General features: G+C 38.6%; 1 protein-coding gene across 1 annotated transcript in view; it reads right to left on the bottom strand.

The window, feature by feature from the left end:
• Window positions 1-16,404, bottom strand: part of LOC142750387 (dynein axonemal heavy chain 3-like) — a 1,255,980-nt gene that overhangs the window by 587,665 nt on the left and 651,911 nt on the right. The window contains exon 39 of the mRNA XM_075859390.1: window positions 14,897-15,082. Within this exon, the coding sequence (XP_075715505.1) occupies window positions 14,897-15,082 (186 nt within the window). The remainder of the gene's footprint in view (window positions 1-14,896; window positions 15,083-16,404) is intronic.

Here is a 16,404-nt window from a genome sequence, read left to right as displayed (position 1 = left end):
ACAGGAAAGGAGACACCTAGTGGCAGTAACTTTACACAGAATTTTCATGGATAGAACCAAAGAATTTTTAACAGTAAGTAAATCATTAAGCTGATCTATATTAGGTATACTATTAGATTAGCATAAGTTGTTCGAACAGTTAGTGTCCATTTAATTTTATTTATAAATCTCGCTGGTTTTGAATCTTACATATTAATGTATAAATCCATTCCATTCCATTATAATTTTCTGAAGGTGTCACCAAACCATTTTACCTCTTATCATGAGAAAGAGATTTAGGTAACTCTTTATAAGAGGACGCAAATTTCATATTTTTTTTTTTCACATTCCCATGTCTACTTGTGTTGCATACGCAAGAAAACTCGTATAAACTCCTTTGACTGCTTAACCACATTAATGAGGTCATTGAACGGAACAGCATTCGAACATCCATGTTGCCGCTCCATTCAATGTCTATGGGAATGACGGAAATAGCTGAGTACAGCGCTCAGCTGTTTCCGTCATTCTCATAGACATTGAAGGGAGCGGTGGGCACATTCTCTACCACCGCTCGATTCAAGCTCCTCATTGTTTCTTTTTTTTTAATTAATGTTTAAGATGATTTTAAGGAACTTCTAAATAGTTTTTTTATTCAAAAAAAATGTAACTTTTTGAGATACCGTTTCTATGAATCCTGTTTACATAGAAGCTGTATCTTGCCGTAACTCCATTAGTTCATGTGGACTCACGGCTCGGCTGAAAACTGGTCCTGTGTGTTTCTGACACGCAGGATCCAGCTAATAATGATTACATCTAAGTTCCTGAACTTAGATGTGATAATTATTAGCTAGATTCAGTGTGTCAGATTTCAGTCAAGCTGTCATTCCACCTGACCTTAAGGAATCAGCTTTAACAGCAAGATACAGCTTTTAAGTATACAGGATACATAGAAGCTGTATCTCAAAAAGTCAATTTTTTTTAAAAATAAAAAAACTATTTAAAAATTGCTCAAAATCACCTTAAAGAGGCTCTGTCACCACATTATAAGTGCCCTATCTCCTACATACGGAGATCGGCGCTATAATGTAGGTGACAGCAGTGCTTTTTATTTACAAATACGATCTATTTTCACCACTTTATTAGCGATTTTAGATTTATGCTAATGAGTGTCTTAATGCCCAAGTGGGCGTGTTTTTACTTTCGACCAAGTGGGCGTTGTACAGAGAGTGTATGACGCTGACCAATCAGCGTCATGCACTCCTCTCCATTCATTTACTCAGCGCATAGGGATCCTTTTAGATCACTATGTGCTGTCTTATACTTACACATTAACGATACTGAAGTGTTTAGACAGTGAATAGACATTCCACGGGATGTCTATTCACAATCTCTGCACTTCGTTACTCTGTCTGTGGTAGTTACAGCAGAGGACGCGTAATCTCGTTGTAACCTGTCATTTACCGCGTAATCTCGCGAGATTACGCTTCCTCGGCTGTAACTACCACAGACAGAGTAACGAAGTGCACAGATTGTGAATAGACATCCCGTGAAATGTCTATTCACTGTCTAAACACCTCAGTATCGTTAATGTGTTAGTATAAGAAAGCGCATAGCGATCTAAAAGGATCCCTATGCGCTGCCTAAATGAATGGAGAGGAGTGCATGACGCTGATTGGTCATTGTACACTCCTCTGTACAACGCCCACTTGGTCGAAAGTAAAAACACGCCCACTTGGGCATTAAGACACTCATTAGCATAAATCTAAAATTGCTAATAAAGTGGTGAAAATAGATAGTTTTTTAAAAAATAAAAAGCACTGTTGTCATCTACATTATAGCGCTGATCTCCTTATGTAGGAGATAGGGCGCTTATAATGTGGTGACAGAGCCTCTTTAAACATTGTTTTGTTTAAAAAAAAAATAAAATTGTTCAAAGGCGTAGATAGTCTTTAATTCCTGTGAAACGCCTAAAGGGTTAAGAAACTTCCAGAGTCCTGTTTTGAATACTTGGGGTGCAGGTTTTTTTTTTCTCAATGAGGGGATTTATAGGGGGTTTCTGTCATATAGACCCCTCAAAGCCACTTCAGAATTGAATTGGTCCCTAAAAAAAAAAGGTAACAGATTTTTTGGATTTTTTTTTTTTATAAATTAGGATGTTATCAGAAAGTAGAAATAGGGGAGATGTCAATTAGTAATGACTTTTCTTTGTATTACTATTGGTCTTACAAGCAGAGAAAATTAAATTTAGAAAAATTACAATTTTTACAAATTTTCAATAAATTTTGGTGTTTTTCACAATAAAACAATAAATGGTTCGACCACAATTTACCACTAACATAAAGTACAATGTGTCACGAGGAAAACAATCTTAGAATCGCTTGGATAAGTTAAAGCTTTCCAAAATTATACCCACATAAATTGAGACATGTTAGAATTGAAAATTGTGGCCCTGTCAGGAAGGCGAAAACTCGATGCAGTGGCAAGGGGTTCATGAAAAAAAAAAGTTAATAGTGCAGTTAATGAAAAAAAAAGTTAATATTTGCAGTTGTATTCCCTTCTTTTATTAGTAGCTTTTCTAACTTACTACTATAATAATAATATATTTCCAGGAGTGGGAACACCTCACAACTCTCAGGTCCAGCAGAGTTTCCAGAAGACATACCACTCTTCTGCAGAAATGTAAACTGTTCTTACAACTGGAGATGAACGTGACCGTGAAGGGACTCTCTGCGGACCAAGTGAGAAAGATCAGAGATCTGGCAACCACACAAATGAGCTGGAAGACAACATGGACAATGCTATGTAGCGCTCTTTCAAGAACTGGCTCCCTCTACACCTATTGATAGGCTTGAGATAGACAGAGTTCACAGAACACTTAGATGCAAATGCTCAGATGGTAAACCTAGAGATATTGTTTCCCAAAATGACATACTTTGCAACGAAAGCACTGATAATGCAAAAAGCCCGAATCAATGCTTCACTTTCTTTTCAAGGACATGCTTATCAAATATTGTGGATCTCACTTCAGTCACCATTCAAAAGAGAAGAACTAGTAAAAAAAAAAAAACAATATCTTGAAGTACCACAATCTATTAAAATAAGATACAGTTGGTGTTATCCGTTCAATCTGCACTTCTTCTATGAAGGTAAAGTCGATGCAATCACTGCACCAGATAAGCTGAAATCCACACTTTGCTTCATACGCCTAATGCAGCCTCTGCCACAGCACGGTCCACCTACCCATCCAACTAAAGACTCCATTAAAGCCAGAACGGACCAAATTCAACAGACAAGCAACCACGTGGCAGCAAAATGTGTCTCCAGTCTCCAGCCATGCACCAGATTGATAACCTAGACTGAAAAGTATATTGCCCTTATTATCCCTATAGATGCTTATTGGGTTGTAATCGACCACTTAAACAACCCTATTAATGTGTCGATAATTTTCCCTGACCCAGTTTCTCAAAAGGTTACTCAAAATTGTTCTACGTTAAATTGATTTTACATAATTTCCTATTCTCACCATTGTTACTGGGCTTTTATTGTTGTTCACATGTTTACACAATATTTTGATGTACTTTGATTCAGCTGAATTATTAGACTTCAGGGTGCTTACCTGTGTTTTTTTTATTTTATTTACTAAAGCCAACCCTTTTAAAGCTTTTCCCTCTGATAAACCTTACTAGGCCACGTTATATCATACATTGATGCCTACCTGCCCTAACTCTGATCTAACCATTTCACATACGCAAGCTCCCACAGAACCTACATAACACCACTCCCAAATGTCATATGCTTTATTGGGAAACACCTCTTATTAAGACCCTTTGATTATTATTATGATTATTATTATTATCATCATCATTATTAGACTTGGGTTCCAACTTCAGTTGGTTCTACTGCCTTATTTATTTCCGCTGTACCCCCTTTTAGCCTACATATATATATAGGATCTCATCCTAATTTTGAATCATACGCATATCCTGTCCAATTATCGGACAACAAATGCCTTACTGTGATATTGTTTAGCTTTAGGGTGGTCTTACACGGCCTGACGTGGGCTGTGTAAATGAGCGCCGATCAACATACATTTCTATCATGTCGGCAGCACGTCTCCCTGTTTACACAGGGAGATGTGCTGCCGACAACAATAATATTTTCGGCATTTAAAACAATACGATTAGCTGATGAATTAGCTGATGCTCGTTCATCCGCTAATCATTGCCCTGTTTCCACAGGGCAATGATCGGGAACGAGCGTCCTGTGAATCGTCTGCCCGATAATTGGCTTGTGTAAAAGGGCCCTAACATTTGTTGTAACCTTAAACCACTGCTCTCCATGTTTTCCCTCCACCCTCTTTCCTCATTTCCCTGTTTGATATCAGCCACACAACTTTACTAACTTAGCACCTCTGTGCCTGGGTGCTGGGAATCCTCCTTTAACTCCCTTATTAGTAATGACAATGACGACATTATCGCCATTATTGCTGACTTTCTACTGTCTTATTTTCGATTTTTCATCCTCCCTCCTTTTTTTTCTCTCTCTCTCCCACCCTCATCCCAAGGTGCGTGCTATATCCATATTTAACACCCTCCTCGTCTTTTGATCATGTCAATCTGGCATCTTAAAATAATAACACACAATGTGCAAGATTTTAACTCTCCTTTTAAATGCTCCAAAACATTCTGTTACTACAAATACTGTAGGCGGAAATTGTCTCCTTACAAGGCCTATGCCCGACAAACAGTCGTTGTAGCATTCAGAAAGAACCTCAGTTTCATTTGTACCATGTTTAAAATCCTACAGTGAAGTATTTACTTTTTTGCGTCACGCTTTTTGATATCCACATAGCACTGATTTCTTATTATGCTCCTAATGACTATTAAAACCGTTTATTTTCCCACCTATTCATAGTTATTTTGATGCAGAAACGGTGACTTCTCCTTGTATTGAGAAACTCCAACTAAGTCCTAATCCCTGTTCTAGACTGTTCTCCACCACAGTCTCCATCTCAATCCCTGCTTTTCAAGCCCTTCTTTGGTTTATTACAATACCACAATCTGATCGGCATAGAGAGAGAGGTTAACCGTACAGTTGAGTACTCCAATTCAAATTCTTCCTTCTGTCAAATAGTTCACTTTTTCAATAATCAGACTATACTCCCTCTGATCGTCTCTGCTAAAATACTTAGTGTTCCCTGACCCAACCATAGCCTGCTTTTCCATTTCGCTACGTTCTCTTGCCCCTATGGTTCCGCCTACAGTTGGCATCGAAATTATCTACTCCTCACTGTTAAAGAAACATTTTCAAAAGTTAAGTAAGCAGTAGAGAAACATCTTCAAATCTATACCCAATCGGTCTCTTCTCTTGACTCTTTATGGGAATCATATAAGGCTACTCTTCGAGGACTCCTTATTTCTTCAATAAGAAAGAAAGAACGCACACAGAAGATAAGAAACTTGACCGATCAACTTGTGTTTAAAAGTCTTCCCCTTCAGCAACCACTAAATCAAAGGTCCATGATATAAAACTTGAACTCAATCTTTTTTTACTCTGATAAAATGGAAAAGAAAGTGAAAGTGGACTAAACTAAAATATTACTCACAAAGAAATAGGCCAGAGTTTATTTTGGCCAAGCAACTTAAACTACCTACACAACAGTTTGCCCCTGTTAAATTGCACACCCCCTCTGGCACTATAACCGCCAACCCATGTAAAATAGTCTCAACCTTTAACTCAGCATTAACCACGCTATATTGACAAATGGATTAATTTGACAATCATAGGGTGAACGTCCTTTTCTATCAACTTTCATTCCCAGACATACCGGAATTGTACCTCTCAATTCTAGAAACTGACATATTACCGTTAGAAGTGGGACCTATATTAGAAACAAATTGACAGACATTCTGAGCCCACATTTAGCTAATCATGTCAATTCACTGACACGGTGTAAACTCCTGCACTCTTCAAACCTACAAGCCAAAATTGCAATTATCCAAAAATCTAATAAAGATCCCTAGCAGGTTTCCAACTACAGGTCTATCTAGCTTTAAAACGTGTATATTAAACTATTAGCCAAAATATTGGTGACTCGTACTTATCGCGTCTTCGGAAGCATAATCCGCAGAGACCAAACAGGCTATGTTCCAAGTAGACAGACATGTAACAACATATGCAGAGTTGTACATTTACCCCACATTGCTAAATCCAGGAATATAGGCAATAAGATCCTTTAACTGGAAATAAAGAAAGCCTTTGACTTTGTCTCCTAGGAATACATGTCTTATATATTAAATAAATGGGATACCAACCAAACTTTCTTTCCTGAGTTTCGGCCCCCTACTCATCTCCGATTGCCTCTGCACAGTACATGGGATATGAATCTACCCTGTTTGCTATCAAATGTGGTACCCGGCAGGAATGTCCACTTTCTACCATCCTATTTGTCCTCTCTATAGCGCTCCTCGCAATGCTAATTTGCTCAAATGCAAGTATAAAGGGAATTGATGTGGCAGGCATAGAGCATAAACTATGCTTATAAGCGGATAATATCTAACTCACTGTTAGCCAACTGAATTTGCCTCCATAATTTAAAATCTCCTGCCCTTAACATATCCATTCCCAACAAGAAAATACCAATTTTATGCCCACAATTCCAATTCGACTAGTTCTCTAGTCACATTAAATATCTGTACATTAAAATGCCACCTACATATTTCTCACTATTTGTAGCTAGGATTGCATCCTTGATAAAATTAGATTGCACCTTTTATAAATTCATACAGTTTGAACACATCTGCGCCACATCCCCACCCTCCTTTGGTCTAATCTCGACCCTATACAAAAAAATGAATCTAATGTCCTGCCCCAACCAAGTAGCCATATGTCAGGTGTGATCCGACCCCCCCCCCCCCCCACCTTAACATACTCCTAATTTAAACTCCTCACTTATACACCTTTGGAAGCAAAAAAAAAACAACATACCACATGTGTGGAAATTCTTTATCTTACAATTTGCCGCTATTAAAGTGAGACTCCAAGTATCAGGTTAATGAGAGGCTGACCAGTGTTCTGAACAATATAACCACTCACTTCGAAAAAGTTTGGCACCCTTGGATCTCTTATGCTCACCCCAATTTAGGACTACCATCCCTGTGTTAGCCATAATGACAGGGACTGTATTTTAAATTCTCTCCTGTGGCTTGGGACCTAACTCCTCTCACCACCCCAGTCTTTTTTTTTTTCCTTTCCTTTCCTACTCCTTCCTTCTTTATTTTGTTTTCCCTCTTTTCTGTTGGACGCTCTGGTCTTACTCTATTAATCTTCCTCTTGACCATTCTGATCACACCTGCCGCATTCTAGGTTACTATGGTTCTTCTTTTGTACTTTATATTTGATGTTATGTTCTGCCACAATGACCTCTATTCTCGAGGTTTCTAACATTTTCATGCTACTATAATTATTCTTCATGAGCTACCAGATTTGTTCTGTAAATTGCGATGATAGACTTATGACTCCATTGAATTGTTCTTTATATAGCGCCAACATATTCTGCATCAATGTACACAGACTGTCAGAATTAACACCAGTCCCTGACTCCAATGGAGCTCACAATCTTATTTCGCTATCTCAGACACACAGACAATAGGGCCAATTTTATAGGATGCCAATTATCAGTATATTTCTGTAGTGTGGATGTACCCAGAGATAACCCATGCAAACAAGGGGAAAACATACAAATTCGATACAAATATTGTTATTGGCCTGATTCAGACCCCGGACCCCAGTGGTGCAAGACAGCAGTGCTAACCACTGAACTACTGTGCTGCAAATTTTCACATATAATTTGGTAAAATTTTATTCCACATATGATCTACATAAAGGAACGTTACAGGCAAAACTGATGTTATGTCTAAAGAAGGACTTGAGTGTGCAGTGCATGACTTCTCATGAAATGATCCTACAATCCTTGAGTCATGTACTGCCCCTTCAGACAATGTACTATACATAATAATGTATCAGTTTGTCCTAGATTGTTCCATTAAGGGCTGTAATATTTTATTATTTTGTATGATTTATTTTATTTTTTTAACAAACCATTTATGAGTTTTAGAGTTACACTGAACAAAAACAATAATATAGTAGAAAAAGCACTTGGCAGAGCCATGGTACATAGTCAGGTAACAATGTATTACTCTGAACTCTATGCAATTATTTTATTGTTTTCTTTACATATTATTGACAAGCAAGGAGTGTCTCCTTTTTCTTATTTTATACTCTTTATTAGAACATGGAAGACTGAAGTCAGAAAAGGCTAAGGGGGCATTTATTCTGCCCATTCCTTTCCTAATTTATAGCAGCAATTGTCATAATAGAGATTAGTTTTATTCAAGGCATGTCTAAATAACGTACTATATAAATATATATACTCTGAATAAAATGTGAGATGTTCGTTACAATACTCTTCCTGAGAGACCTTAATTCCATACTCTGTATTTGACTTTATAAATATTAATGCCTGCTTTAAAGGATTTGTCCTAGTTTCTATGAATGTATTTAAAGTTTGTCTACAGTCATTTTTTATCTATAGTCTAGTTTAACAATTGCTTCAAATTACATTGACTCACAGAAAATTTAGCTGGATAGATAGGTAGATAGATAGAAATAAAGTATATAAAAAACACTATACAAAGACCAATATTACCACCATGTAGTGACCATCTTAGTGGTAGATGTCAGATATACACAGGAGCTCTGCAGACGATATAAGTGATTACAGCACATTTATATCCAGTGACTCACAGGTGATGTTTTCTCTGATTAGAGTTGTTTACTTTTCCAGAGGACGCAGATACTAGTGATTGTGGCTGTCGCTAGCACCCGGGCTCCCTCCAGTTCTAGCTACACCACTGGGCATAAGGAGGTTGTGCCACCGGGCGCATAACTGTTATGGGCCGGGTGGCGTGGGCCTCGTAGCAGCCACGGGCAGTGGGCCCTAAGAAGAATGGGGCCCTGGTTAATTGCCCAGTTTGCCCCCCTAATGCCGGCCCTGGATACCAGCAGTGCAGCAGAACAGTGAACAAGTAAAGGGATCTTTTTTAGAGGTCTAATACCCACCACTTATTTTTTCATATGTTTCTATTCTATGCTGACTCAAAGAGAAAGGGAGTTATGATGGCAGTCAAAAACTCAGTGTCCTTTCAGCAGATAAGCCGTTATGTTGTGCCAGACGGACCTTTTCTCAAAATAGTTTGCTCCCTCAATAATGTGACATGAAGATGTAGCCGTCTTTATCTTGACTTTTAAAGCATTAAATACACAGTGGCAAGATCCTTTATCTTGACTTTTTCAATGACTTTTCAATGGCATTTGTGTTGTGTGATATCACCCTGCAGCAAGTTATCAGAGTCAAGATAAAGATGGCTACATCCGTATACAACTGTCAATATTTATTTCTCTAATAACCAGCAGTGTGCCTTTCTATATTAACTAATTTGTAAAATTACCCTAATACAAAAAGGAATTCTTCTTATTGGTGGAGATTTTAGTATACTGCTCAGTCGTACGCCCCCAAACGCCAGCCTTAGACGCCAGCGGTGCAGTAGGACAGAGAGCAAATAGAGATCTTTTTTCTGGACGTGTAATACCTAGGTATTCTCCTTATTGGTGGTGATTTTAGCAAATGCCCAGTTTGCCCCCCCCCCCACTAACGCCAGCCCTGGATGCCAGCGGTGCAGCAGAACAGTGAGCAAATAAAGGCATCTTTTTTTTACAGGGCTAATACCCCTAAGTGTACCCACCACTTATTCTCTCATATGTTTCTATTCTCTGCTGACTCAAAGAGGAAGGGAGTTAAGATGGCAGTCAATAATTCTTCCTTTCAGCAGATAAGCCGTTATGTTGTGCCAAACGGACCTTTTCTCAAAATAGTTTGTTCCCTCAATAAAGTGACATATACAACTGTAAATATTTGTTTCTCTAATAACCATCAGCGTGCCTTTCTATATTAACTTCTTTGTAAAATTACACTACTACAAAAAGGTATTCTCCTTATTGGTGGCGATTTTAGCATACTACCAGACACTGTAATAATTACTACCTTGCGAAAGTTGACAAACTACAACCTGTCACGCACCTACACAGCAGGGAACCTCTATGATAAATGTAGATGTCAGCACAGAACTGAAAGAGAATACATGTTCTTTTTTTACATCGTACCTGTCATATTTTCGTATTGATTCTTTTTTAACACATAGGCAGAGTCCTTTCCAAACTTGTGAGTCCAATGTGGGAATTATCTCATGGTCAGACCATGCCCAGTATCTAAATGGTTAAACTTCTCCCCTTAGCGATTGAACCAAAATACATCCTCATCCATCCCAATCATAAAGATAGACTAATAGACTGGGTTGCTGGCTTGTGCTGGATAATCAGAAGCAAGCTGGTGCCGGACTATCGTGACTATCGTGACCTGGCTTGTGCCGGACTAACGGAAGCTGGCTTGTGCCGGACTGTTGGAAGTTGGCTTGTGCTGGATAACTGGACTTGTCTCGGATACAGGACACAGGAACTGTAGTCGTCACGAACACTGGACTTGGCACAGACAATTGACTTGAACGCAGAAGTCGTCTTGGACACTGGACTTGGCAAGGACACCGGACACAGTTATTGGATACTGGATACGGGATCCAGGAAACAGGATATAGGATACAGCTAGGGAGTTTTTGCAGGACACTGGGCAGACACAACATTGCTCAGGCACTAACGAAAGGGCAGGATTCCATTTAAGGGACAGGGTTCTTAGGAATAGGTTGGGGATATTTTACTGGTGCACGTGACCTGTGGTTGAGGGCGCTGGTAAGAGGGGGATGCCGGCGGTCCGCGGGCGTTATACTCCTATCCTCAATTCATTTCTCTTCAATTTCTCCTGGTCAATTTCAAAGCATATCCTTTCCCATTACCTCACAGGAGGTGCTCAACTCCACCTGAGCACCTAATGGTAGGGCCACACGGAGCGGCCCTGACACGATCGCAACGTGGCCAACAACATTCTCTATGGCAGCGCCGGATAAAGCTGAACACTGCACTTGGCTATCTCCGGCGCTCCCATAGAGAATGAATGGAGCGGGAGTGCGCATGTGCATGTAACTGGCATACCCCTTAACAAGGTATTTGACAGCTGCTCCTACATTGTTGGCCGCGTTGCGACCGTGTCAGGGCCACCCCGTGTGGCCATACCCTAAACTCTCCAAAGCTGCAAAAAGGTTTCTTCCCTTCTGAGATGCTAGCAGTCACTGTAGTCACTCTGCCCAAAAGCCAAACTCCCAACTGATCCTGCTAACTTCCGCCAAATCTCCCTAATAAATGTAGACATCAAACTTTATGGGAAACAAACTCATTAACCTCCTGCTTTTGGTTATTAAGCACACAGGGTGTGTCTCTGGTTGTCAAGCTGCGGATGGCACCTGATGCTTTTTAAACCTTATTTAATGGGCTGAATGTTCTAAAACGCTTTCTCTGCTTCTCACTTTGGATGCAGAGAAGGCATTAGGCTATATAATTTTGGGTTTTCTGATAATAGCCATATTAACTTTACATTCCACCCTCTCAGCTAAAGTCATATCTTCTGGATTGATACCAGTACACTTCAAAATAAGAAATGGTATCTAGTAGACGTGCCCTTTTGCCTTTTATTATCACTACGGTCAATGATCCACTGGCCGAATAGATCAGGCAATCCCGCACTATACATGGTATGGACATTGGTCCTCATTCACATAAAATAGTATTATATGCGGATGATGCTACATTTTCCAGCCCCTAATTTCCATCACCAACATTCAGAGTATATTATATGGTTTTGGATGAATTTCCTATTACATGATTAATGATAACAATTTCCAGATTCTTAACCTTGATTTAGGATCTGAGACAAAATCTCGATTGTCCAATACATCCATTGCCTATTTGTAAATATCCCTCACCAGTTCCTCTTTTTTCTCCAAAAATGACATACCTTTTTTGACAATTGAATAATAAGTTTTACAGTCTTATACTAAGCCCTTGACCTCTTGGGCAGGGAAAAGAGCAATTCTTAAGATGATGGTGTTATACCACATAACTATCCCCGGCGGGCACCGCAAAAATAAGAATGCCTCATACACTATGAACCAAAAACTGCATAACCAACGAAGAAATGGGTATGTATATGGCAACTAAATAATGAAATCATGAAAAGTAGCACAAAAATCTTTTATTTCAACAGAAGTTCCTACATGTACGGAATTAAAATCATTTAAAATAGCAAACACATGCTAAAAATGACTTCTCAAGGGGGAGTTGGTCACCCTGATAACCAAACAAAAGCCCCCACAGTCCACCAGAACCCCTCAACATATGTAGCTAACCATAAACAAATCAAACAGAAGGGTAATAAATACCAGAATATGTGAAAATATGCAGCATAGAATCATAGGAGGGGACAGGAGGACTGAAAGCCCCACGCGTATCGCCCCAATGTGGCTTCCTCGGGGATATTTTATTGTTATACCACATCCTGTACCTCTTTTTCACAAAGCTGCAATGCCTGGTTAAAGGGAAAGTGTCATGATTTTTTTTTTATCATATTGCTTTTAATATGATATTAACATAAATTTTATTTATTAGTGTTGTCATGTTCTACTTTTCACATTGTTCTTAATTTTACTTCTCTATGGGGGCTGCCATACCATTTTTATCTCTGTATGTGTCGATTAACGACACATACAGAGATGGAATACGGCACATACAACCCCATAGAGAATGCGAACGGGAGCCATTCCATTCTCAGACCAAAACGAAGCTCGTTCACAGAGCGAAATCCGGCGCCATTTTCATGTGGACCGGAAGCCGCTGCCGGACAGTCAGATGACGACTTCCGGCCGCGGCTTCCGGCTATATGTTCAGGCGCAAGGAATAGGAGTGTAGAGGTGTTGTGTGTAATCACTTAAATAATAATTGTTTAACTAAAAAAATAAAAATAAATTCTAGCAACACATTCCCTTTAACACATTTATTTGATTTAATAATAATTTTGTGTTAAATTCCTAATAATGACCCTCAAATGGCAATAAGGCAGAATGGGGGTTCAAGGTGTTAAAAAATACTACCTCGTCTTGGTTTCAGACATAAATTAAATGTTGCCAATCCTTTTCCACTGATCAGTAGTGGGTTGGGATAGAACAAGCCTTTGTTAACAAACCAATGGATGTAGCCAAGTTTAATTGACTCTGATAACTTGCTGCAGCGTGATATCATACAACAAAAGCCATTGAAAAGCCATTGAAAAAGTCGTTGAAGCTTCTTGTCACTGCGTTTAATGCGTTAAAAGTTAAGATAAACATGGCTACATCTGTATATGTAAAAGCATTCAAGTGAATGGAAGAAGGCTGTAATACTGTGAACCGTCGCTACAAGTGTGTTGGTGATTTACAGTACAAGCAACGACAGGAAAGAAGGGTAAGCAGTGCTCGCATGAGTGTTGTGACCCCCTCATAATTGCTGATTAGCGGAGATGCCGAGAATTGGACCCCCACGATCATATGTTGATGACCTATTCTAGGATAGGCCATCAATTTCTTCTAACTGGGAAACCCTTTGGCTAAATTTAAGCAAAGGTAAGGGTGGACACATCTGTAGATTTCTACAATTACCTCAGAAAAAGGTATCACTTGTCAGGTCTTAATGTATCTAAGGCCATGTTCAGATGTGGCAGACTTTTTCCGCTGCAAATGTTGGTGCAGATTTGGGGCAATTACGCAACGAATCTGCACCAATATTTGCATATTTGACAGGTAATTCAGACGTTGCAGAAATCACAGCGGACTTGCCACAGATTTCAGTTTTTGCAATGCAAAGGATGAAATCTGCAGTGAAATTCCGCTTCTTCTCCGCAATTGAAGGAGCATGCTGCGGAGGGAAAATTCTGCACCACAGCCTAATTTCTGCACAGTTATTTTCTGCAACATCTGAACTAACTTTCCTAAAAATGTATAGAAGGTAATGAAAAAAACGGCTGCTGCAGAATTCCACTGCGGACTGTCCGCAGCGGAATTCAACAGCAATTCCGCCACGTCTAAATGTGCCCTTAACCTTGTTTCCATCGTTAGTCCTGAGAGCATATATTTCAACCATTAAAATAAAGAAAAGGATATCTAAAGTTTCTAATCACCTGACCAAACCTAACCTCCTAATTCTGCAAATATGTTACATTGGAAGACAGATTTTGGGTCAACTTTTTCTTTCCTCTGCTATGTCATGGACCAGGCAAGTCTTTAAGGGATATAACCATTAGGAATTATCACAGAAAAGGAATTATCACACCAGCTCATTTGACTCAAATTCAACACATGATGGGATTGCCCCAATGTACAAGCAGTATGGCTAGCCGATTTCCAGTTTATCAACAACTCGTTTCATCTACATTTGTCCACAAACCCAGAGTTAGAACTATGCTTTATGCAAACTTCCCTCACTCCCTGCCACATATCCTAGTGGCGAGAACCAAGATTTCTGGATCTTGGAAATTGGACACTATGCTCAACATTTTTTCAAGTAGAATGGAACAAATCGTTGCCTTGGCTTGGTCAGCTTGGATCACTATGTCTGTATAATTTTCATTTATTTTCTTCTACCAAATAACACCATCTGCCTTGGCCTGATGGTTTACTTACTACAAAATATTGACAACCCTCCTATCTTCCTGGGCATGGCTGAAATACATTATGTTCTTACAAAATTCCTGAATTTAGTTGCATACCTGTATGTTTTTTGCTCAAAATTTATTGTATCGCACTTTAATTTGTCGTACCACATTTGTACACTTCTTTCAATATAAAAAAATGTATACATTAAAAAAAATCATAATATTACTAACCTTTGTTTTGAATCGAAATGGAGAACTCCACCAACAGACCAAATAACCGAAAATAAACCATAAGCCACAATCATATTTTTGACCTCTTCATTTGTTTTATTACTAATTGTGAAAAATTTTGGAGAACGCAAATCCTCTAAAACTTCAGGGATTCCATCTTCATTTTCAATTTTACATTTTGCAGAGCTGAAATGATAAAAAGATAAATTCCATATGGCATACATGTATATATATATATATATATATATATACTGTGTATACATATATCTATACATATATACATATATCTATATGTATGTATGTATATACATATATATATATATATATATATATATATATATATATATATATATTTATATACACATACATACACATACACAGTCTGTATATATAAATAAAATGTGAGAAGAACTTGTTGGCATTTATAAAAAAGCAAGGCATGGAATAAGTTTATATAATTTTTTAAAGGGGTTTTCATCTTTGCTTACAGTCACTTACTAATGTTTTTTCTGTAGCTGAAATGCCTCCATAAAACCGTCTCACATGCAGTCACATGGCAATGCGCCTAGTGTTTATAACCTGCATGTATCACGTTCCGTACACTGAACACGTGGTTGTCTCCCCTCTTCCCCCTCCCTGAAGTATAGGACATAAAATATTACATGCCTTTTATCTCCACTGCTCCCTGCTTTCCTCCCTCCATGTCTCTGGAGGGATCTGTTTTACATGCTGGGCAGCAGATAGTGCAGAGTTGTGTCTCAGTAGATGACTGAGTAATTACAGCGTACCTTACATGTTGTAATAGAGGGGGCATGCAGGCAGCTGTAAATAGAGGCAATATATGTTAGAGGGCAGAGGAATCATGGGAACTGTAGTCCTTGACATGGTAATCCCGCGCACAACAAGCCCTAGAAAAATGAGCTGGACCACAAAATGAACATAACTACTTCTGAGTTATGGTGGCATCATCTGGAGACCTTTCAGACACATATAGACACTTTTCTGTGTCTTTAATAAGCTCGGAAAACCGTATTAACCATGATGACTGAAATTTACACTTCTGTTGATTTAAGTATTGAAGGAATCTTGAAAATTAGTTCAAAATGCTTTAGGATTACAATTGGGTGTTTCATCACTACAAGGCACAGTCTGTCTAATTAATTATCAGTGACTTATGTTAAGAAAAATAGCTTATTTATTCAGGCCAGTCCTTGAGTTCTGGAGAGGTCTGAGTAGAAGTAGCTGGAAAATTGCATTATAATCAAGGAACTGTTCCCAGTATGTTGTCACACTGATGAGTAGAGAGAACAAATAATTATAACCACTATGTCAAACAAAATATGTACACAAGCCCAAGCTTTAATAAAGTGTAGAGCCACAACGTTTTACTAATGATATGTCATGCATGCAACTTTATATTTAAAATAACATAACATTTAGAAATCAATGAGACTAAATAAAAACGAAAATTAATCATTTTTCTATTTGTCATTCTGCAATAGCTTCTG

The sequence above is a fragment of the Rhinoderma darwinii genome, chromosome 3, assembly GCF_050947455.1.
Source record: "Rhinoderma darwinii isolate aRhiDar2 chromosome 3, aRhiDar2.hap1, whole genome shotgun sequence".
NCBI lineage: Eukaryota > Metazoa > Chordata > Amphibia > Anura > Rhinodermatidae > Rhinoderma > Rhinoderma darwinii.
Note: the sequence above shows the minus strand (reverse complement) of the source record. Positions and strands in the feature narration are given on the sequence as shown.